General features: G+C 47.3%; 1 protein-coding gene across 1 annotated transcript in view; it reads right to left on the minus strand.

Moving 5' to 3' along the window:
- Positions 1-1,379: 1,379 nt before the first annotated feature.
- GCNA (germ cell nuclear acidic peptidase) overlaps positions 1,380-24,195 on the minus strand; it is a 122,788-nt gene continuing 99,972 nt past the window's right edge. Inside the window, exons 8-12 of the mRNA XM_086918262.1 lie at positions 23,670-23,856; positions 13,680-13,824; positions 10,067-10,208; positions 6,488-6,692; positions 1,380-2,288 (exon numbers count right to left, since the gene is read on the minus strand). Coding sequence (XP_086774388.1) covers positions 2,039-2,288; positions 6,488-6,692; positions 10,067-10,208; positions 13,680-13,824; positions 23,670-23,856 — 929 coding nt within the window. The 3' untranslated portion in view covers positions 1,380-2,038. The remainder of the gene's footprint in view (positions 2,289-6,487; positions 6,693-10,066; positions 10,209-13,679; positions 13,825-23,669; positions 23,857-24,195) is intronic.

Here is a 24,195-nt window from a genome sequence, read left to right on the forward strand (position 1 = left end):
GTGCCTCGGCAGCCGTGGCGCCATCACCACTATCCCCCAACCACGCTGCTAGCTGTGCTGCCAGCTCGGGGGGCATGTCTTCCTTGGATGTCGGGGAGACGACCCCCGGGGTTGGATTCCCCTCTATCGGTACCGGGGTCGGCGCCTCGAGAGGGGCAGAGGGAGCCGGGACGTCCCCACCGGCTGGAACCTTTCTCGGCCTCTTAGGTCTCCCTCCAGCCGGCGAAGGGCCCGAACCCTCCTCCCCATCTCGCTCCGCCAACCGTTTCTTTATGTCGGACATATCTTTAAAGAGTGCCCGAACCATCTGGTCAGTCGTCATTCTCTTTTCGCCTTTCCTGGGCATCTTCTTCGACGAAGTATCTGGAAGACAAAGAAAAAGATCAAAACGCTCAAAATTGGCTCTTTGTTCTGTCCCGAGCTCACGTGTAGCGAGGAGGTGCAGCTTCGGAGCACAAGAACAAGAGGACGTCTTCCGGCCTTGCGTCTCCTTTTATCCGTCTTCAGGGCGGGCGTAAACCCGCCCCTGCCCGTCCCGAGGGCGTGGCTGGCTGCGTCAGTGTCTAGGCCAGCCCACTCTAGGGCGGGAACAGGCGCGCCCCGGCTATGCCGCTTCGGGAATACCAGCCGAGACGCGCCTCCCGCCCAAAAATGGCTTCCCGGGGGGATCGAGGCACTCCGCCATACGTTCGGGGGGACCGAGTGGTCGCCCCTTTCCAAAATCAGTGCCTGTGCCTTAGTCCCGATATCATATCTCGCAAGTATTTTTATACATTCAGAGCATGGAGGAACCACAAGTCACATCCCCATCACGTCTTGTACATGCGTTATCAGACCATCCCCTGGACGTCGATTGGATTGGGGCTTGCGCCTGTACATGCATCTTGCTTCTATAGCAACTAGAGGTAGCAATATGACCAAATCACATTTTGTTCAAAATGGAGACCGTCTTATCAGCAAGAATCCACCCTGACTAATATTCCACCCACCTCTGCCTGCCCTCACAGTAAACTAGAAAGCTAAAAACCACATGTTAGCACAGTATGAAGAGGCTTGCACTACGGGCCTTGCTCAAAAGCACAGTGGTTCGCTCATTCTGAAGTCGAATGACTTTTTGAACATAAGAATATTCTGTTACTCAACCTAGAAGTCTATCCTCTCTCCCCCAACAGATCAAAGTACAGGAGGGTTGCACAGAAAACAGATACCCTCTGCGATGACCACATTTCTAACAGTGATTCATCTGTGAACAGTTAGGAAAAGCAGAGAGAAAAATAATGTACATTTTTCACCTGCCCACTCGAGGGCTGCACTCAATCGCACATAAGAGTAAGTACCAGTATTTTTCAAGTGCATAAAAAGAAACTGAAGCGGGAAGGTGAAATTGATAGGAACAAACATTTATTAGCAGTCTCGAATATAAAAAAAATCATATATCTTGAAATTTAAATACAAAAATAAGTCTCTTCGGTCTAGAAATATCAGGAAAAGTCATCCTTTCACAGTGACAGCTGGAACCCGGTTTGAATGTTGGAGGAACTTGATCTGCAGCAATGGAGTCTGGAACTGAAAACAACCCTTGCGCAGGGCGAACGCAGTGAGGTAGGTCAGGGGCACACAGCATGTAGGAGTAAGCACATACTAGACTACTCTCTAATGAAGAGACAACCACTTTTACACTTTCAGACTTTCTAGCATCCAAGGATGGGCGACGAGTTAAATTACACTAAGTTCAAATCCCTTTGCCAGGGCTCAGTCTCAAGCGATGCAGTCTCCATAGATTGGTCCACCCTGCAGCGCAGACATACACATGTTTTTCGAAGGCTCAGAAAAGTAAGAGTCACACACACAAGTGCAAGGAAGGATGCATCAATTTGATACATGAGCGAACACACCATAGTCAGCACCTGGTCTGCACAGGGTCTAGCAATTGTGAACTGGAGACACCTATAAATACCCTCCCCTTCAATCCGCCAGTGTAAACAAGTGACTCAAACTATCCAATAAACTGGCACCAAGCCCTTCTGAAGGCGGCCAACTACGATGCAGCAATCTGTGCCTTGGTTGCAAAGTCCGCGCTGAGCTTCCGCATCACCTCGGCGTGGCTGAGCCCCGTTGCACCCTTCTTGGCAGATCCATAATTTTCTTTCACAAACTTTGCAAAGGGTGTGAGCTTGGTGCTAGAAGCAGAGCCATCCTTGCGTGTACTTGGTAGAAGAACCAGCTGTCCCTGGCAAAGTGCACAAACAAAGCGCTGCGTGTCCAAGGATTTGGAATGGCGGCCGATCCTGCCAAAGGAAAGAAGATGTGAGACTTTGTTTCCAACAGACTAGGAGATTTAATGTCCAACAGTGCTGGGTTCCATTCACTGTGGGAGGGGAGCATGATAAGTGGGACAAGCTTGTATTATCAGGGCTCGAAAAATCCACTTGCATTGTCGTGCAAGATTTATTCAGGACAAGCTATTTTTAGGGAGTACTCACCCTTTCTGGCAGTTGAAAATCCTTTAACTTCAGGGATGACAAACTGACTTGACCTCTGTATCTAAAAGCTGAACAAATGTGACAAGATAACAACATTTTAAGGCATCTTCACTGCTCACAAAGTGACAGGGCAATAAAAATGCCATTACATTTTGTTATCTTGTCACATTTGCTGGTTTTCAGAGTCAAAAGTCAGCTTATCTTTTTACATGTATTTTTCTTTCTGTGACTGAAGTTAGAGGAATTTGTACAGTGAACTGTGCGACAGCTGAACTGTGCAAAGCCTGTTAAATGAAAGGCTGTAAGAGGTCAGGCTTTTTCTCTAACAGCACTGAATTAGCTAAGTCAACTGTTCAAACATTTCAAATCTATTTCACTAATTATGAAGACACATTTTTGCAATTCTGTGGTGAACAAAAATATTTTTATAGGATCAAAACAAATTAGAACCCTTTACTTGGGGATGAGCACATTTGAAGTATTTTTGCTGAAACCCAATTTCCAAACATTGTTTATGCACCATTATCAGTAAAACTACATGTTGGTGGGAATGTTTTGTGGCCAGGTCAATGGAAAGTATGCTCTCTGTTCATGACAGTGCAATACCACATCATGCTTTGGTAATATATTTATGAAAAATGAGTTTTTAATCATGAACTTGGAAATATTCCTGCTCCTGCCCAGATAATGCTAGTAGTGAACTAAGAGGTAAGCCAAGAATCATGTGTACTCTATATATGGGCTCCGTTCTGGTTATACATGGAGCAAACATTTAGTCTAGTAAATAGAGTTTTTTTGTACAGCAGAAATAGTGAACTTGAATATTTCTCTCATGTGATAATGAAGAAAAAGGCGACTCCATAAAACAAAATATTTGCCTAATATCACACAATTTGAGACCTGTTCACGGGTCAAGTACATTACAAATAGGTTGAGTAGATTATTAAAGTGACTAGACCTGCAGGTCTAGTAATATTTTTATGATTTTTTGAGCCCTGAATACACCATTGTTTTTCAGTACAAATGCATTTTTATTGATTTTTTTTCCTTTACACATCAACAATGAACATTTAAAAAACAACCCTTCCTCTCTTTACCGGTCATCCATACACCCCTACTGTCATCTCATTTTCCGTTCTCCTTGCTCAAGACCCTTTATGATGTAGTATGTGTACCATTCAGCCTTCATATTCAAGATGGTGTTCATTTCTCTCCAGTCTCTTTACATCTAGCCTTGATTCTTCCAAAATGCATAACAATCTTTACTCGCTGTACCTCTTTAAGTTCCTGCTAAAGTACCACAATATAGTGCTGCATCGCTTTTGGAAGTCTTTCTTCTTCCAGCCAGATGTTTTGTGATAGCTTTTCCATGCCTAGCACCCACCACAACTTCGCCATCCACATAGCGTCTCTTGGCACTACTGTTCCCCTCAGCTCCAGTATAGATTTTTTTTGGCTGACAGTAATACATGGGATTTAGTTTTTCCTCTTGGGTGAACAGGGGGCATATTTTTCTGAGAGGGGCTTTGAAGCATTATCGCCTTGGACATTCTGCTACGTGAGAACCGGATACGTCTTCAATGGTTAGAATTATCCCTTTCCGGAATTGCTGCAATGTTGCGCAAAACCACATGTGTGTCGGTGTACCAATGTTTCCATATCCCCCGACAACACATAGCCTCCTGGATGGGCTCGTCATTCCAGTTGTTCTGGGGTGTAATATTAATTTCCCCTGCATTAGAGGGGGCTACATTATTGACCTTTGTTTATAGAGTGCCCCATTGTTTGTAATCAAGTACTCTTACCATTCTTGCTCCCAGGGCCTCTGTAATGGGTGGTTTCCTTTCTGCTTTTCTGCTGTTAGGATGGTGTGACTTGTCTGTGATCTATTTTTCAAAGGGGTAAGTGCTCTTGCTGCTCCCACTCTCTTGGGCAAGCTGGGTCCAGTGTCACACTGGAGAGTATCTATAGGGTTCCACTTCCGTGAGCCCACATTTCTCTTTCACCTGTTCAGAGTGTTTTAATCTCTTCGTAGCTGAAAACATTCCATAATGTTTTACTGCGCCCTTCTGCCCAATTTAGAAATCGAGGTCTCCCACTGCCGTGCATGGACGCTCGGTTTCCCCATTGCGAGGTAAAGGGCGAGGTAAAGGATGCTAAGCTCAAATTAACTCCTATCGAGTCCCACACGTTCAGAGTGGTGCTGGTGATAGGGGAAATATACAATTGTTGTTTACTAGGTTATCTAACCTATTTATCACAAGTAACCTCCCTCGAGTGTGTGTCCACCATGCACCAGGCTTTCCCAGTTTCCCTTCTAACTCACTTAAGAGATCTCAGAGGAGCAGTCTGATGGAAATCTAGTCATTTTTAGAGAAGCAATCCATTCTAAACAATATATTCACCAGTTTAGGTTTTACTGCATTATTATTATATTAGAGTTTTATAAAGCGCACAGAACCCTAAACAGTGTTTCCCGGCGCCATGGCAGCAGATAGGGGCTAGCAGCCCAGAGAGGTCTTCAAGTTCCTTCAGAAGAGGGTCAGAAAGGGGCAGTTTCTCAGATGCTCGGGTAAGTTGTTCCACTACTTGGGGCCCAAATATGAGGAGCGGCCTCCCGTACGAGCCAGTTTGAATCTGGGAACTGAGTACAGGAACCGATACTCAAACATAGAACGCGAGCTGGCTGCTCGGGGACTACTGGTTCTTGAAGGCATCATGGACCAGTGCCTGACATAGCCTTATGCATGTGGCATAATGCCTTGAACTGTATCCTCTTTTCCACTGTGAGCCAGTGAATCTCAGAGAGGAGACATGACAGAGGCTCGTCACGGGAGCCGATACAGTAGCCTAGCAGCAGGAGTTCTGGGCTTCTGGCAGACATCTGATGGAGGCCTTCCCTGCCCCTAGATAGAGGATATGCCTGTAGTCTAATCTTGACAGGATCAGGGCCTAAAGAACAGTCCTTTGAGCTGAAAGGGGAGCATCCACATCTTTCTTAGCCATGTCAGGACCCCAAAACAGGTGGCGGCTAGCTTAGCGACCCGAGGTTTCATTGGCAGATTCTTATCCAGCCAAAAACTTAATTCCTTCACTTTAGGGGCCGGATCAGGAAGAGCCTCAGGCAAGTGCCCTATGCCCCAAATAGAGGGTCCTTTCTCACACCATTACCTCCAAACTTTGTTTGCCAAACAGTCTAGGCACGCGATCAAGCAAGCTTATGTGGTAAGGACTGACGGACGACTATTCAGCAGCTTTTGGCTACCCAGCATGCTAGGGCAATCTACTGGTGCCAGCAGCTAACCAGCAAGAATGCCTTCTTTCCCAGGTCTCAACAGTGGGCAGAAATTTTTAACAGAACTTTGACAGTCACCATTTTCTCTTCCTCCAAATCTCTTTTGCGCAATAATACTCCGTGATCAGCAGCTGCGCCTATCTGTGGAGATGGATATAAATTACTTCCTCAGAGAAGGGAAACGCTTCTGGCTCCCACAAAGGTTTGTTTCATCTATACATTGTGGCCTTACTGATTCAATTTGTAAGAAAGACCACTTAGGAAAGAAATGATACAGGTACAGGCGAAACCGGCACTACAAACAAATTGGCCAGGGGAGAGGAGTTGGCCTAACGGCTAGGGCGCTCGACCTCGGACCTGGAGATCTGGGTTCGAGTCTCGGCAATGACGTTCAACATCCTGTGATTCTGGGAAATCACTTAATTTCCCCGTGCCTAACAAATACGAATACGTGTCCTCATGTAGCGTAACTGGTGCTCATGTAAAGTGCTCCGATACCCGATTCGGGTCAAGTTCACGCTATATAAAACTCTGCAAAAAAAAAAACTGCATAGGCAGGTGAAGCCGAGAGCAAAGTGAGCAGAGGATGACAGCGGGCAGAGGGGTCGAGACACAGTCACTGAGTGGGATGGGGGAAGGTGCGCCCGCACAAACACACATCCGAACACAACCACACACATATCCGCTAAGCAGCAGCAATAATACTCACGTAGTGGTGCAGCGAGAGCACTGATAGGTAAACTTGTAATTGATTTCGTAGGAGTGACAGCGAGTGACCATTGGCAGCTCCGGATGAATGACAGTCGACTTCTTAGCATAGCATCTCCAGAACTGACCGTGTCCGTCACGTACTGCGTTGATCAGCCAAGTTGCCGCGTGGCAGACCTCGTGAATGAGGGTGTCTCGCAGGCGATCTGTGAAAAAGGCCACAACGCAAGCTTCAGTGGAGGTCAAAATACTATACAGAGCTGGCACGAGGCAGGATACCAACACCAACCAATGACTGCGAGACGAGCTTAGATCATGATACAAGTGTCTGATACCTACCAATGCAAGAGTCTGCCACTGCTAGAAGAAACCAACGTACCTTCACCAGTTAGCTCTAAACCCCTCTAAGTGCACTGTCCCAGGACTTTACAATAAACACAACCCTCACAGCTGCTCACTAGTTCAAGACCCCCGCCTGGACTGATGGGAGCATCTGCAAGACGGGCTGATGCAGGCATAGAGGGTTCAGCCGAGGATATCTCTGAATGTCCTCTCATACAAGCTACAGCAGCCTTCCAAGGGGACCATCTTTGAGGATGCCTCGACTGACTGATGAGGATTCAGTTCGCTTATATAGTGCATTCCTATTCGGCACAGTCTCTGGAACCTGCGGATTACTGCAGGTTAGAAAGGGTGTGTGCCTGAAGCTTGCAGGAGCAGATGTGGCCCTGGAGGGTCTCGCAACCATAATTCTTTTTTTTTTCTTCTTTAAACATCTTTTTATTAACAAAAACAAATGTTTTCCATACAAATGAACAATATACTTTACAGTGGTTCAGCTGCAACAGTTATACATCATTGTTGACAATGTACAGTTCCGTTAATTCTATCTTCTAGCGTAGCACACTCTGGCAATCGTTCCTCAATCTTCAGATGATAGTATATTGCATGCCTGACCAGTAGGTGTAAAAATTCCCCCTCCTATAACCACAAATTTAAAGCCAAAAGGTGCTGCTTCGCAGCAATCCTGGAGAAAGACAGCAGCTGCTTTTCAAGGCAGGGTAGACTGAAGCCAGTTGAGCAGGCATCTAAAAAGAAGTGCTCTTTAAAACACATAGCGGATCCTGGACGAGCAACCGATAACAGAACATCCTTGCTTTAGAGATGCTATGCCGGCAGTGGAGGTCACGGACTAGCCTAAAAGCATCTTTGTGGACTAGTTGAAGGCTGTGAATAAGTATATTCGGCACTCCCACCAAGGCCCTATGGTGAAGCTGGAAAAAAACTCAGATTTTAGAGTGCAGAAGTGAAAACCAGATGTGAACCCCTGCACCGACTTGATCATCCAGATTCCCATTAATGAAAAAAAAAATATAGATTTATTTTTCGGTTACTTTTCGAAAGGACAGAGCTCAAAATTGAACAGCAGAAGCATCATGATGTTAGCTATTACCATCCTGACGAATACGATTCAATCAGTTGTTTCCATTCTCCTCAGTTGAGCAAAACAGTCCCTCGTTCGTGCTTTGATGTCCAAAATACAAGCCGTGTGGGCTGGACGTTTTGTTCCAGCCGGTTACTCAACATAACGTTGAAGATCGTTGGGATAGGTCTACAGAATGGCTTTTGCAGATACTAAATAATGGGCCAGGTAAAGATTGAAGGCGGTGAGAGGGGGTGAACCCAGCGGTATTCTATGGGTCAAAGACTTCTTCAGTGCTGGGACAGCAGTCAACAGGTTTTATTTTGGTCAGGATAAATTATAAATAGCTGAAACAGGGGGCAAGGAGTGACGATTCCTCATTAAGCTATGCATTGTACAATGGCAGTCCTCAGCAAAGATCGCCGAAATGGTATACGACTATCGTTAATGAGTTTTGTTCATTGCATCATACACGTGCGATTAACATGTTGTGAATATCTAAAATCGCACTTGCTGAAATTGCACACCGGATTTACTGGGTGTCCCGTCTCAATAGTGTTGGTCAAACAGATCCCTTGAGCTGACCAATCAAGTAACCTGGTAGGATAAACAAATAACAGAGCTTGCCCCCTGGGACCACTGTTCCACTTGGCCAGTAGCCCTCATATTGTTTGGAGTTCTAAAAAGAGTTTAGGTTCATAATGTCAAATCCTCAGCCGAAGCGATCAGTGCTACTCTAGCTCTTTCTGAATGTGGCGTAGCCAGATCAGGCTGAGGTCCTGGTAATCAATCTAACGGAGGAAGGAACAGGGGTAACCCTGATTGGTTAAGAAGGGAAGTCTGCAATAGAAACCATTTCTTGTGAGGCATCACAGGCCGCCAGCTTATAAACTATACCCATTAGTAAATGTAAATGTTTTGTACTTGTGTAGCGCACAGCTACCCGGACCGGGTCTCCCGGCGCTTGTACTCATATCGCTAAGGAACCCTACCTGTCTTTTCCCTGTGAAATGTCCACTCCAAGGTGAAGTCCGGCATCTCAGCGCTGCATATTTTTATTTTGAAAGTTTTATATAGCGCGAACAAGATCTTTGCAGATATCAGAGCGCTTTACAGACGAAAGGAAAGCGTGTGAGTAAATAACAATTGGGGCGGGGAAGGTACATGTGGGAACATAGTCAGCCAGATACATCAATAATGAAACAAGTACAAATAATTGATAGCGTAAACACTCAGGCAGGTCAATAACACGAGTCATACAAAAATGCAGAAAAGATCAGTAGAACTGAATGGTACAGCGTCTGTCAAATCCTCCCCAGTAATAATTCAAGTGTATTTAGCCATGAGGATAGCTTTTACTTCTTTCTTAAAAAGTGTAGTGGAGGAGATGAGCCTGGTTTCAGGAGGCAGTGAGTTCCAGATCCTGGGTGCCATTCCTGAGAAGGAGCGTTTATACGTTTTTTCCTTGCGGAATCTTTGGGGCTTTAGCAGGAGATTGTTTGTACCTCTAGTGGGGGGAGTTTATTTTACAGGTATTTATACTTGACACATACAATACAGTTCGTGTAGGGGTGGCCTGGTTTCTGGCAGCACCTGGCTCATAACTTTAGATTCTTAAAGCTCTGAATGGAAAATAATTTCTGGAAAGTACCTCTCTCGTCAGCCCTATCAACGTTGACGCTTGCTGAAATATACGGTGAGCTAGGAGGAACATCTAGGATCTATTAGGGAAGAGATTAAGGATCTCAAGTCACATCATGCAGTTCAAATATCTACCTGCATTTAACCATGCTCTGGCAGTGCTGGAGATGCATGTAATATGATGGAGGTGTAAGCAAAATGGAACTTGTTTCATACAGTATGGATGTCAACAAAAACATACATTTGCCTATATTCCTCATATGTAGTTTACTCCGGCTGAGATACAGCTGGTCCCAGGGATTTTCTCCTCGTAGTACATAAAATGTGGTGTTACTAAGACAACATTTAAAGATGTTCCCACGATGCCCTGTGATGGCGAGAGGCGGAATCCTCAGGGATTGCCCCCCACCTGCTGCCCAGCCTTTTATAATGTGCCCTAGAGAAGAATCTGCTCAGGAGTAGAGGCTGCTTTAGTGCAGGATCAACCGCTCCTGCAAACAGGACGCAGGGTCTCACCGGCAGAGTCGCACACTTTCTCGGACAGCTCGATGCGGGCATATCGCTGCACCTCCGCGCCGCACTTCTTCTGACCAGTGACGCAATACCCAGCAGTTTTCCTCATCTTCTTGTTCCAGCTTATGTCCATGTTCTCTGGAAGCTGCAAGTGGGAAAAGGAGAGGCTAAAATCATGTCCAAATCTAGAATTATAAACCCTGCAAGAAATAACCTCTTTCCACAAACAGTGCAGCTGTGTATAGGTGCATATGCATGCAATTCATGAATGTGAGGACTAGGTGATGGTTCCACTGCGGCATGATCAAGTGAACAGGAGGAAACTCATTGTGAGCCCTTTTAAAAACCTCATCACAACCAGTGACTTCAACAAGGGCTGGTCAGGGGAACGAAGAAAGGCCGAAAGCACTGACTAACAACCTTTAACAAAGTCTTGCTTGACCAGTGACAAAACAAAGGAAGCATCCGATAGCCTGGTCTGTAGAGAATCAACTGGAGCGTCCTTACATTAAACCACCAACGTTGCCCAATGTTCAGACTGAATAGATCTGGCAGATGGACACAGAGCATCAAGGATAACCTCCACTCCTTCAGTGGGCTAGTCAGTCCACTCAGTTGGCTCGGTTTAGTCTCCACACGAGGTGTAGGTTGCAGAGACTCTGGTCCAGGGCCCTTGCTGCTACTGAAATAGGAGGTCTTCCTGAGGAGGTTGTGGGGTCAGAGGCTAAGGTTCATGTTCAGCAGCTTTGGGTACCTGGTTCTCCCGGCTCAACCCTGCGGAAGAGGACTAGAACCGGAGGCGGGAGAGGTAGCGGTGGTAATGGGTGCAGGGAACCTGTGTCCCATCACAGTTGGAATTTATTTATGCAAAGTCACTAAGAGACACATTCCATCTCCAAGGATTAAATGTGACATTCTGCCTTCTATTGGATCAGTGTGGGTTGGTAAAGGTTCGTAAAAGCAGGTTGGCAACCACTGTAGGAGAAGAAGAGTTAGGGAAATGTTTTCCCTGTAGTTGCTAAAGGCCTCGATCGCCGCCATGTCATCTACCAATAAGGCATGCTACACAGGCTGGAATGCCTGGCATCCTCTGTTAGCTAATCTCTCGGAAAACACCTAAACTTCCTGAACGGTTAAAGAAAATGCTTGGCAGGGGACGTGTGTGTCACGGATCATGCTTTGCCTCAACTGTTCCTAAATTGCTCAAGCGCCGAATCAACCTTCCCTCCCCCCCGCCCCCCAATCAATCGAGAGACATCAACATCTATGCCTATGAGGAAAGATAGGGCATTTCTGGAGAACCCCCTGACCACATCCAGGGGTGCCCTCTAAGTACATCTGTGGTGCCAATAACCCTGCCAACAGAGTCTATGATACCCAAGCCAGCATGCAACGCATACCTCAGAGTGCACTGGTCAACTATGGTCTGGACCAGAGATGCCATGAGGACTTTCAAGATATGCAAACACATCTCAGCCATGTCCAATAAAACGTGGGTGTGCCTGCTTAGGAGACACAGCTCTGCAGGACCTCAAGGCTTAACCAGCCAAAGAGAACATTATCTTACCAAAGTCATCAACAGGTTTTGACTCTCAGGAGGATCAGTTGGAAAGGTATTAGGACTGGCACGACTCATCGATGCCTGTACACCACCGTTTTTGGGCGTCAGAAAAGTGGGGTCAGAGGTAACAAGACGAGGCTGACCGAATATGAGAGATAACAGTGCACCAATCCAACATCTTTTATATCCATCTAATGGGTTTACACTCTTGAATGATAAACATGTTAATACATGCGAGTGTGGGGTCACTTTTACATCGCACCACTGCATATTTTTATTTTGAAAGTTTTACATAGCGCGAACAAGATCTTTGCAGATATCAGAGCGCTTTACAGACGAAAGGAACAGCGTGTGAGTAAATAACAATTGGGGCGGGGAAGGTACATGTGGGAACATAGTCAGCCAGATACATCAATAATGAAACGAGTACAAATAATTGATAGCGTAAACACTCAGGCAGGTCAATAACACGAGTCATACAAAAATGCAGAAAAGATCAGTAGAACTGAATGGTACAGCGTCTGTCAAATCATCCCCAGTAATAATTCAAGTGTATTTAGCCATGAGGATAGCTTTTACTTCTTTCTTAAAGTATGGTAGAGGCGATGAGCCTGGTTTCAGGGGGCAGTGAGTTCCAGATCCTGGGTGCCATTCCTGAGAAGGAGCGTTTATACGTTTTTTCCTTGCGGAATCTTTGGGGCTTTAGCAGGAGATTGTTTGTACCTCTAGTGTTTCTAGAACCTCCGGAAATCGTCAGCTTCTGGGAGAGAAATCCGGGTGTGCTCAGGTGGACAGCCTTGTGCGTGATGCAGGCGATTTTCAGATGTATTCTGGCTTCAAAAGGCAGCCAGTTCAGGGCTCTCAGGTCAGGGGAAATGTGTGAGTGTTTTTCTGATCCGGTGATGAGTCTCGCTGCGGCGTTTAGAGAAGCTCTTATGGGTGACGTGGTAGTTAGGGGGAGACCGCATACTCCCATATTTAACATAATTCGAAAATCAATGAAAATTTTTAAATAACCGTTTTTTTAATTGGTCCTACTGTTCAATTGAGGTATATAATATAACATTCAATTTGGATTTTCTTCTGCTGCATGCATTTTTCAATGGACTGAAAAACGAGGAGACCAGTGAAACATGGAGCCTGGGGATATTCAAAGGCGAGGAATCTGCGGTTAGAGCATCCATCCGAATCTGTGCTCTGTTCCAAGCATGGTCTGATTGTGTCCATGCTCAGACTGCACTCTGTGCATCACCACTCTGCCGTGTTTAGTTGTGCTAAAAGCCAAACCCTCCACCAGGAAGATCCAAGCTCATGACCTAACCAACCTGACTGGCAACTCAAGCACTACGAGCCTCGTGGCTCTCACACAGATGTGACCGGCCGGGTGACTTACTGGACGCTTGCATACTCTATATAATTTCCATCAGTTAAGACAGACTCCCAGTTGCAACCGTAGTGTGTTACATGTGCCTGGGTCACATTTGTGAAGTGTGGCACCAGTGTCATGTCTCTGGTTTCTCTGAACTTTCATACATAATACACACCAATCCACACCACTGAGCATCAGACCACTCAGTGGACTCCTCCATAGACAGCAGCTGACGAGAATGAACCTAGCTCTGCACTACGCAACCCGCAGAGACACTCGAGCAATCCAACAGAACACAGGAGCTCCTCAGATACCTCCACACAACAAGCAGGATCACTCACAGGAGGCTTGCTCGTACTCCCCTCAGATTCATTCCAATCTGGCCCCGCCTAAAAGTTATCATTTTTTCGCTGCAAGACACAGGATAAACAAAACGCAGATGGGAACGGGGACAAAGTGCAGCAAAGACTTGTTGCTGACGCAGACGGGTATCAAGGAGAGGATGGAAGTGGTAAGGAAGGCAGATGTTGAAAAAGACTGAGGAATGGAAGGCTAGAGGCGGTAAAGAAGTGACAGGAGACGGATACGAGGGAGGGGTTAAAGTACTGAAGAGGACATTTACTCAGTGAACACGTGGAGAGTCGAGGCTCAGCACGCATTAATGATGGCTCACTGCAAAATATTACCTTCAAATCGAAGATGGTGCTGTTGTAATGGGCGAAGAGCCTCTGGGTTAACTCCTGCTTCTTCTGCTTGAAGTTCTTCACATATGCAGAGGTCGGGTTCGTGAGGTCTTGCAGGAAACAGTTGGGGACACGACAAGCAGCGCTCCTACAGAGAAGAGAGAACTGGTTAAATAATGCATAATCCTGTATTTTACAAAACATGGTTTGTAGATGCTCCTGGTTTACAAGAAACAAAGGAAGTATGAACTCCCCAGGATCACTCTACTCAGGTGAGTGCGGATGCGGACATTCCTGCTCCAGGTTCCAAATGCAACAGATTCAGCATAACCTTAACACAGTGGTGGACACGGGAATGGTCAGGACAAAGACACCCAGATTTGGGAGCTTTGAGACCCATTTATGTAACCACTTCGATGTCATAGTTACCTTGGTGTCTCTTCAACAGTGTTGAAGAAGCGCCCGATCCTTGCACAGTGACTACCAACAAAAGCTTACTAACCTGCAACAACGGTCTGGCAGCTTCAAGGTCTGTCTGGGCAAATGCTGCCAAAGCATTATCTGGAAACCAAGAGTTTATTACGGACACATTCAGCCATGTTTCAAATCTCTACTGAGCTCTGCAGACAGCCTTCATTGTTATAGAGGGGGAGGTGGGCAGGAAGGGGAAAGGAACGGAACAAAGTGGGGAGTGTGGAGGAGGGGTTAGAGCAAAGGCCAAGGATTTTGCCAAGAAACCACAACAATGTAAGGTGCTCGAGAAGCACAGTTTAGACTTGCCGTCGATAATGGGGCTCCTGGATTCTGTAAAGAGCAGTACAACCTCCATCGGCTTTCATACATCAGGAAGAGCACGTGGCTGAAAACTATACGACAACATGCCTCATTCATGTGTCATGGTCACATAAAGCAGCCACTGACTGACCCTCCTATGTGTGCCTGACTTATTTTTAATAGGCATTTATGTGTTCAACATCTGAAACGAACACTAAGGGGAGGTCGACAACCAACACTAAGGGGAGGTCGACAACCAACACTAAGGGGAGGTCGACAACCAACACTAAGGGGAGGTCGACAACCAACACTAAGGGGAGGTCGACAACCAACATTAAGGGGAGGTCGACAACCAACACTAAGGGGAGGTCGACAACCAACACTAAGGGGAGGTCGACAACCAACACTAAGGGGAGGTCGACAACCAACACTAAGCGGAGGTCGACAACCAACACTAAGCGGAGGTCGACAACCAACACTAAGCTGGAAAGCAGCAATCAATCATACACTCCTGTTAGGAACAGACGCTGTGAGCAATACATCCAAGATTGTTACAACAACCAGAGTCAGGGGTTTTGTGGACCACTGGCTTGTCGCCAGGGCCACTCCCCAGCACAAAGATTACTACATACAGGATCCAGGGTAGTCCATCTAGGATGACGCGGTCGACTGTCCAGTGGCCAATGTGAGCCCTTGTGCATAAAACACTCCGAACATTCACTACAGCCTGTCCCAGAGCAGTCAAGACGAGGCTCAAGATCAAGCAGCAGCGAATCAAGAATACTTAAGATCTTGGAGTATAATGATACGAAGGAGGGCTGCTTGAGGACAAGAGGACACAAGGAGACAGCAATGAATCTTGTGGAGCGCAGGCAAGGACATGGATGCATGGTGTAGGGCTCAAAATGTAAGCTTCGCACTCAATCAGGACAGTCATGTCCGTGGAGGCTTCCACAGAGCGCGGACCTGCACAGGACAGAGGCGGAGTGATAGGCCATGGACAGATTCAAATCCTACAATGGAAATTGAAGCAGTTTGTGTGGGACGTCAGTACATTGTTCACCTCCAGCATCTAATGGGGTGGCTTGTAGAAAGAACTTGAAAGACCAAACAAGCTGCAAATGTTGAAGTTGAACATTTTCCAAAGGATACAAAGGGGTGAGCGGAGGGCAGAGTAGGAGCTGCAGCAGTTCTGCTTCATTAGGATTAAACCATTTATACAGACGCTCGCAGAGTCCAAGTCAGTAGGGGCTGAACTCGGAACTGTTGAGTAGGCAAGGTAAAAGAAAAATAAACCATCAAGGAAATAAACCCTACGGATGCAAGCGGAGAGTGAGCGGAGCAAGGAGAGCAGGAGGTGGAACAGTTCTGAAAGCAGTATAGCAGTGAAGTAAAGATGGCCGCCTGGTAGGAGCTCCTGTGAAGAGCTCCCAGTGCTTGGGATCCCGTTGCGGGCTTTATCCCGGTTAGCACCCACCAGAACGACGGAACGAAAGCAGAAAAAGTAACTGGAATAGTCAACAAGTAACTGGATTTCTACAAGTAACTGGATTGCTGACCTGATCGACGTATTGACGGAGGTTGGAGCCTGACCTGATCGACGTATTGACGGAGGTTGGAGCCTGGGGAGCCCCGCGACCTGCCACTGGACACTCGCCTCGGGCACCTACATCGCGTCGCCAGGACTGGGCGGCTGGGGCGCTGGGAGACTGCAGAGCCAGAGCGGGTTGACGAGTCAGGCTGTTTGGCGGAGGTGGGTGCCTGCAAAGCCCCTCGACCTGTCTCTAGACATTCCCCCGTCGTGTCGCCGGAACTGGGTGGCTGGGGCTCCGGGAACCGGCTGAGTGCACCGTGCAACCTGCACCGTGGATTTCCCGGGGATCGGCCCGCACCACAGCAGAGGATTCGCAGCGGGACTGGGGAGCTGAGGGAGGCCCCCCCTCCCCCCGACCGCTCCAAGGCAGAGGCGTGAGTTGTTGCGCCGGTTCGTGCGACTGGCGGGGATTGGCAGAGAGGAGCCGCCTGCACCACAGCATAGCAATCGCGGTGCCTTCGGAGGACCGGGAGCCCCCCCCCCCTGCCCGCCTCGCGGCGGAGACGTGGGCTGTTGCGCTGGTTGAGCAGGGATCACTAGTGAAGCAGTGCCGCCGGCTCAACCGCGGTGGAAGCGCGGCGGCATTAGAGGGCTGGGAGAGGCCCCCCCCTCGCTCGCTCCTCGGCAGAAGGGGGCTGGTGTGCCGGTGATGCGATCAGCCCACACCTCAGACCTCAGACGCGGCACACTAACGGGACCAGGAGGGATCAGGAATGACGTTTGATGAGTAGAGCCTGCCATCGGAGGCTGGAGAGACAGAGACAGCGGAGGGCTGAGAGAGAGACCCCCCTCCAGCCCTGTATACAATTTGATTAAACATTGAAACAGCAACCTGACAATCTCTGCTGGCAAACTCAACATGCACACGGTGCAGCTGGTATATAAGCTGGTATATAAGGTATTTATTTCACCCCACCCGCCTGCTCACATCTTAAACTATCTCCGTTGTTCAAAATGGCTGGGGCCATAAAACTGTAGTAATAATTCCCACTGATGCCCCTGATGTCCACGAGGCTCTTCAGCTCAACTCCTCCACACAATTCCACCAGAAGTAGAGATAAGCCTCCCTCCCAGCATGCTACGAGCAGTGCTTGCTCTAACGGAAAGTGAAACTGCCCTTCCCTGTGCTCAAAGTAATAGCAGCAGACAGAGGACTAATTTCTCTATCTCCCCTAGAGGTTCGGCCATCTTGGTCTGTGAATCCCTGGCGACCTTCATGGACTAGTCATTCCTCACGATCAAATGTCTGCCTTACTACAGTGGTACTTTATGTATTTGCCTATTTGTATCTTGAACATCTCACTTTTTAGTCAACTGTAATGCACTGACGCTACCTCATATTTGCATCATATGTTTACACGCAAGATTATGATAGGATGTCTGCCTTTTGCGGTGGTATTTTATGTCTATATTCCTAATGGTATACTGCACATCCCACTTTTTCTGCACCTTTATGCACCAATTGCTAACCCATATATTTTGGTTGCTCACTAGTGTCACTTTAGGATTCATAATTTTTTGGTTGTAATTGTATTTTGCTACTGATTCATATACCTCATTTATTTTTGACTACTCACTATTGTTATACTGCATATAACTTTTGTTGCAACTCTATCTTGCTACTGATTCATGTACCTCACTTATTTTGAAACACCCATTTTTGACTTTTCACTTTCGTCACTTTTGATTCAGGCATGTTACTATCTGCATCAGTATTTCAGTCCAGCATATCATCAGTATTATACCTATATTTTATGCTGTACATGTTTGTAACCCACTACGACTTCACTGTAATACCCCGAATAATTGCTCATATTGACCTGCTACACTTATGTAACCTGCTCCCTTTATGCACCAATTACTACCACATATACTCTGGCTACTCATGAATGTCACTGTTATATGCAATTGGTTTAGTGTATGTGTTTGTATTCTGCTCTCGTATATCATTAATCTGCACCCTACATCTGTGCAACCCGCACCCACTACAGATCTTATCCCTGTTTGCATTGACTACTACAGCATACACTCTGGCTGCCCACTAGTGTCACTTTCATTCCATGCAACCGGTGATTACTGGGCACCCTCCCACACTTACCGACTCCATCACCCCAACATGGAGCTCATTGGCAAGCACACATACAGAATCAACTACCCACCCGCACTCACCAAAAAAGCAGCTAAACGCTTTAAACACAACTTACTGAGGTCCCACCCTGAAATACCCTATGCAGACACCTACTACTCACCGGTCAATGGTGCCGTAAACATTGATATCATCTTCCACACCACACGCAGAGCTCAATGGAGAAAAACGTTCCTCTCTTTACTCACCGTATCCAATTCCAGGAAATCTGCTCATGGCCAAACACTCTCCATCACACCATCCCAACTCTTCCCAGGCAGAACCTCCATCACTATCTATAACAACGGGATTGTCCTAATCCAATCCACAGACAGGAACCTGGAACTACTAGACAACCTGTTCCCCACTTTCGTACAGCACCTCTCCAATCCACGGACCCCACTACGTCCGATCACCCTTGACCTCACAGCCCCCAACCATAACGATGCTAACCCAACTCAGTCCCTAAACGACACGTACCTCTCCTCCACCACCGGCACCGTCGTCATCCATCCACCTACTGCATCCACTTCACACTCCTCAATCACAGACTTAGATCTCTTCCCGACATACACCAGCCGCACCCCCTCCCGTCCCACCAACACCCTGACCTCCATTCATACCACTCCCACTCCTCTCTCCCCTGACAACACAGCCCCCAACCACAACGCCTCTAACCTACCTCAGCCCCAAAAGAACACGCACCTCTCCTCTACCACCGGCACCTTAGTCATACACCCACCTACGGTTGATACCTCACACCCCTCACAGACACAGTTATGTCACCCACACACGCCAACCGTACCCCCTCCCCCCTTTCACCAGCCCACATTCCCATTCTTCTCACCCATGACACCACAGCTCCCACCCACAATCCGCCCAACCAAGTTCAGCACCAGACCGACACGCACACAGACAAACCCCACCCCTTATTCCCCCCACTTCCACCCATTAAACAACCACACTGAGCACGCCTCTATCAATTCAACTCCGACTCCACAAAAAAGAACATACAATTACACTTGCCCTCCCATTCTCACCCCCCATTACCCTACATGCGCCCCATCACCACTAACACACGCCCATCCTCCACCATGCACTCTCCACCTACCACCAATACCCTCCTCCATACTATGTCATCCTCACACAACCTGCCAATACCCACTACCAACACAAATCCCACACTAGACTACGTTATGGCCTCCCTCCTCCAGCTCAAAGAAGACATTCACACCATCAAACAACTACTCTGCACGCATTCCAGTCACTCCTCACCCACCACAAGCTCAAACAAGACATTCACATCAAACAATTACTCTGCACACATCCCAGACACCCCGCACCCGCCCTCACCAGCACCACCCTTCCTAACAGGACCTCCACCCGGTCGGCTGACTCGCGCATTCAACGCCCCCCGCACTGGACCTCAATCCCTGTTCGCAATCGGGAAAACCGTCCCCATCGCTCCTGCAACACACTATCGGACCACGACACAGTTACCCTCCTCCGCTCCTACGACACAGCTCCCCTTAAAATACCCTCCACACTCCGCACCATTCCAACGATTCATCCAAATCCCCTTAGACCCCCCCACGCAAAACAATTTCTATCCTTAGTAACCTGAGAAAAGTCCCCCTCTCTCTAGAACCCCCTTCCACCCTCGACACACCCCGTCTCAAATGCACCCTCCTCAACTGCAGATCGGCCTCTAGGCACTCCTCCGCAATCCCTGATCTCATATTATCACTGGACCTTGACCTAATCATCATGAGTAAAACCTGGCTAACTGAATCTTCTACACCCATATTGGACATACTGGTTCCCCCCAACTACCACATCACCAGACTAGACAGGGTTGGTCAAAAAATAGTGGGGGAATCGCATGTATACACAGGAGTAACCTCTCTGTCCTGAAAGTAACCTCTCCCTCCCTACCCTCCCTAACCTCCTGTGAATATATCCGCCTCGATATTATCAGTGAGGGCAAACCGATATGCTCTCTACACGGCATCTACCACCCACCAGGTGACAACTTTACCTTCTCGGGACAAATCATGGATTTGATCACAACCAATTCAGGGCGACAACTCACACAAATATACCATGGTGACTACAACCTTCACTGGAACGATCATAATGGCGCGGTGGTAAATAGTCTTAAAAACTTCCTCGACGCCCTTGACCTCACCCAAATATGCAACAGCCCGACCCACGAGAAAGGCTCAATCATCGACCTTATCATCTCCAAAGAGGACTCTATCCAACTCGAATCTATCCAACCCTGTGACTGGACAGATCACCACATTGTCACGTTCTTCATCAACGAAAAAGTCAAATTCAACCCGGCTCAATCCTTCAAGCCCAAAGTCTGGAAACGGGACCTGAAAAAACTCAACTTAAACTCTCTACCCCCCAACAGCTGCAATATATTACTTCCTCCCACTGGCGTTACGGATGTCCAATCCTTGACGGATCACTACCTCAACGCTATGACCTCCATAGTTAACGAAGCTGCACCTATGCAGCTAAAAAGAGCATCCACAAAAATGTCCAATCCTCGGTCGGACGGGAGTCTCAATGACGATAGACGGGCCATGCGAATGGCAGAGCGCACTTGGAGATCAGCTCTCTCCGCACTGCACTTAAAAACGCTTAAGAAAAAGAGAAATGCCTACTTCAGGAAAATAAAATGCACAAAATCAGATTTCTTCAGCCGTCAGCTCGACCAAGCCAAAAATCGTCCGAGAAAGCTGTTTGAGCTAATCAGAACACAATCCAAGGAACAACCTCAACCACTCAGCACTCTGGGCGAAGCACCCTCTTGTGAAGACTTCGCTTCTTTCTTTATCCAAAAAACAGACAACATAAAGAACGATCTCCTCATTGACGCAAGTCTCTACCCCAAACCCCTCTGCACAGCACCCACTGACCAAAAAACAATGCTACATGGTCATCCTTTGCCACCTACTCGGAAGAAGAAATTGGCAGACTGCTCAGCACCGTGAAACCAGCCAACCACCTCACGGACCCCTTCTTGCCAACGCTGTCAAAGACCTTACCCCGTCGCTCCTCCCACTCTGGACTAAAATTATCAACAGCTCACTCCAACAAGGGACCATCCCCGACTCCCTCAAAGTTGGACAAGTCACACCTCTACTAAAGAAACCTACAGCCGACCCCTCTGATCTAAATAATTACCGTCCCATTACCAATATTCCGACTCTTGCCAAATTGCTGGAAAAATGCGCACAAACTCAATTGACTAGACACATTAATCAGTTTGATCTACTCAACCCTCATCAATCAGGCTTCAGAGCGGACCACAGTACAGAAACTGCTATGATTCACATAATTGACGACGCCCTCCAAATCCTGGATCAAAACGATACCTGCCTCCTTATCCTTCTTGATCTCTCTTCTGCATTCGACACCGTCAAACATGAGAACTTACTCGAGCTCCTAAACACAAGAATGGGTATATCTGGAACTGTGCTCAAGTGGTTCACGTCCTTTTTACACAACAGAACGCAGAAATTCAAGAGTAACAACTTGATGTCTTCTCCAATACCGGTATCGCTAGGCGTCCCACAAGGATCCTCCCTAGCCCCAACTTTGTTTAACCTAGTTATGGAACCTCTCACCACCTTGCTACAAGCATCCAATGTTCAATTCCACATGTACGCCGATGACACCCAACTTTATCTCAAATTACAATCACCCAAAGACATTATGCTCTTGAATTCAACGATCAGAAGCACCCAATCATGGTTGGCCGCTAATCATCTCAAACTCAATGCTCTTAAAACAGAGTTTCTCTTGATCTCACCCCCTGCGAAGGTCACTACCACACAAATCTGGCTTAAACACCTAACCGCACTCAATGTTCATCCCACCATCGTGGACTCAGCAAAATCTCTAGGCATAACACTTCACACCAACCTCAATATGCAGGAACACATCAACAAAGCAACTAAGGGGGCGAACTACCAGATCAATACCTTAAGGAAACTCAAACCCTTCCTTCCAGCCAAAGATTTCCAAACTGCGGTACAAGCTCTAGTCATCCCTCGAATAGATTATGGCAGCATCGCCCTCTGCGGTCTCCCCCTAACTACCACAGCACCCATAAGAGCTTCTCTAAACGCCGCAGCGAGACTCATCACCGGACCAAAAAAACCCTCGCACATTTCCCCTGACCTGAGAGCCGTGAACTGGCTGCCTTTTGAAGCCAGAATACATCTGAAAATCGCCTGCATCACGCACAAGGCTGTCCACCTGAGCTCACCCGGATATCTCGCCCAGAAGCTGACTATTTCCGGAGGCTCTAGAAACACTAGAGGTACAAACAATCTCCTGCTAAAGCCCCAAAGATTCCGCAAGGAAAAAACGTATAAACGCTCCTTCTCAGGAATGGCACCCAGGATCTGGAACTCACTCCCCCCTGAAACCAGGCTCATCGCCTCTACCATACTTTAAGAAAGAAGTAAAAGCTATCCTCATGGCTACATACACTTGAATTATTACTGGGGATGATTTTACAGACGCTGTACCATTCAGTTCTACTGATCTTTTCTGCATTTTTGTATGACTCGTGTTATTGTCCTGCCTGAGTGTTTACGCTATCAATTATTTGTACTCGTTTCATTATTGATGTATCTGGCTGACTATGTTCCCACATCCCAATTGTTATTTACTCACACGCTGTTCCTTTCGTCTGTAAAGCGCTCGGATATCTGCAAAGATCTTGTTCGCGCTATATAAAACTTTCAAATAAATAAATAAATAAATAATAAATATATAATTCGAGGAGTTCCATCCTAACGTGGCTGAGTGTGCAGTAGCCCTTTCGCCACCCAGTACAAGATTGAGGCGGCAGTTTCTCACATGTGACGGGCTGGCAGCTCTCGCTCATTGTCGCCTCGGAGGACCCTGGCAGTGATCAGAACTCACATATATAAATCTTCAGCACAGGACCCGTGTGTAAAATAACTGCCTTGAAGAAAACTGTGGAGGTTGTGGGAGACCATTGCTTTAGTGCTGCCCCTAAACTTGTAAACTCTGGTTACAGCATGGCAGCCCAGTCCCAGCTGCACTACACAAGCATAGCCCCAATGAAGCACTCACCCTCATGAAGGAAGAAAAGATGTGAGGTGGGTGGAGCGGAAGGCCATTCTTGCACATAAGTGGTAAGCACACCCATCCCTGGCATCACTGCCACTCAGCTGTTTTTTACTGTGCCACACAGATGGGGGAAACACTGTTAAGAACATTGCAGGAGAAATTTAATTTAATGGGATACCAGACTGACTATCCAACTGACCCTCACCTACGGTGGGCCTGAGCCTCCAAGAATGGGAGTCACAGGACTTTCGCACTTGCGCCCCTCAAGGAGAGATTAGGATAAGAGGGGTCAGGGTTTAAGAACCCACACAGCACGAGAGCTGCAGTAAGCAATTACCAAGAATCAAAAGTTTAACAATGAGAAAGAAACGCAACCTACCGGCTCTGAGTGGAAGGTGGCACCATGTCACTAATGCCTTTGATTGGAGGCGGCGACCACGATGGGAGCGGCGGGCTGTACTCCACGCCAGCCTTCGGGAGAGACTTCGCTTTCGGTCGACTGTTTTTTTCAGGCTTTTTCGTAGATCCATTGCTAGTATCACGCAGTGGTTTATTATGTTCCAGTTCTAGTACAAAAAGTGAGAGAAGGTGAAAACAAGAGATGGAAGCGCCACAATGACTAAATTGACCATGGTGTGCAAAAGCCACAAGAACCCTCACCCTATCTAGTCAGATTTCAAGACAAAGCATCGCCTGAAGTCTGGACACGCTCCACAGCACATTTACAACCCCTCGTCCCCTCGAGATGCCCAGTTTTTTAAGTTGTACGTATTCTGTGCCCATCCTCAGCTGTAGGGAGGTGTAATGGTTTGAGATATCCGGAACAAATCGTTACGAAAGTATCACATGTTAAAGTGTAGTTGGTTCCAACATTAAAGTCAATATTCCAGTGTGAACTGGTTACA

Source organism: Lissotriton vulgaris, chromosome 4_1 (assembly GCF_964263255.1).
Source record: "Lissotriton vulgaris chromosome 4_1, aLisVul1.2, whole genome shotgun sequence".
Taxonomy (NCBI): Eukaryota; Metazoa; Chordata; class Amphibia; order Caudata; family Salamandridae; genus Lissotriton; species Lissotriton vulgaris.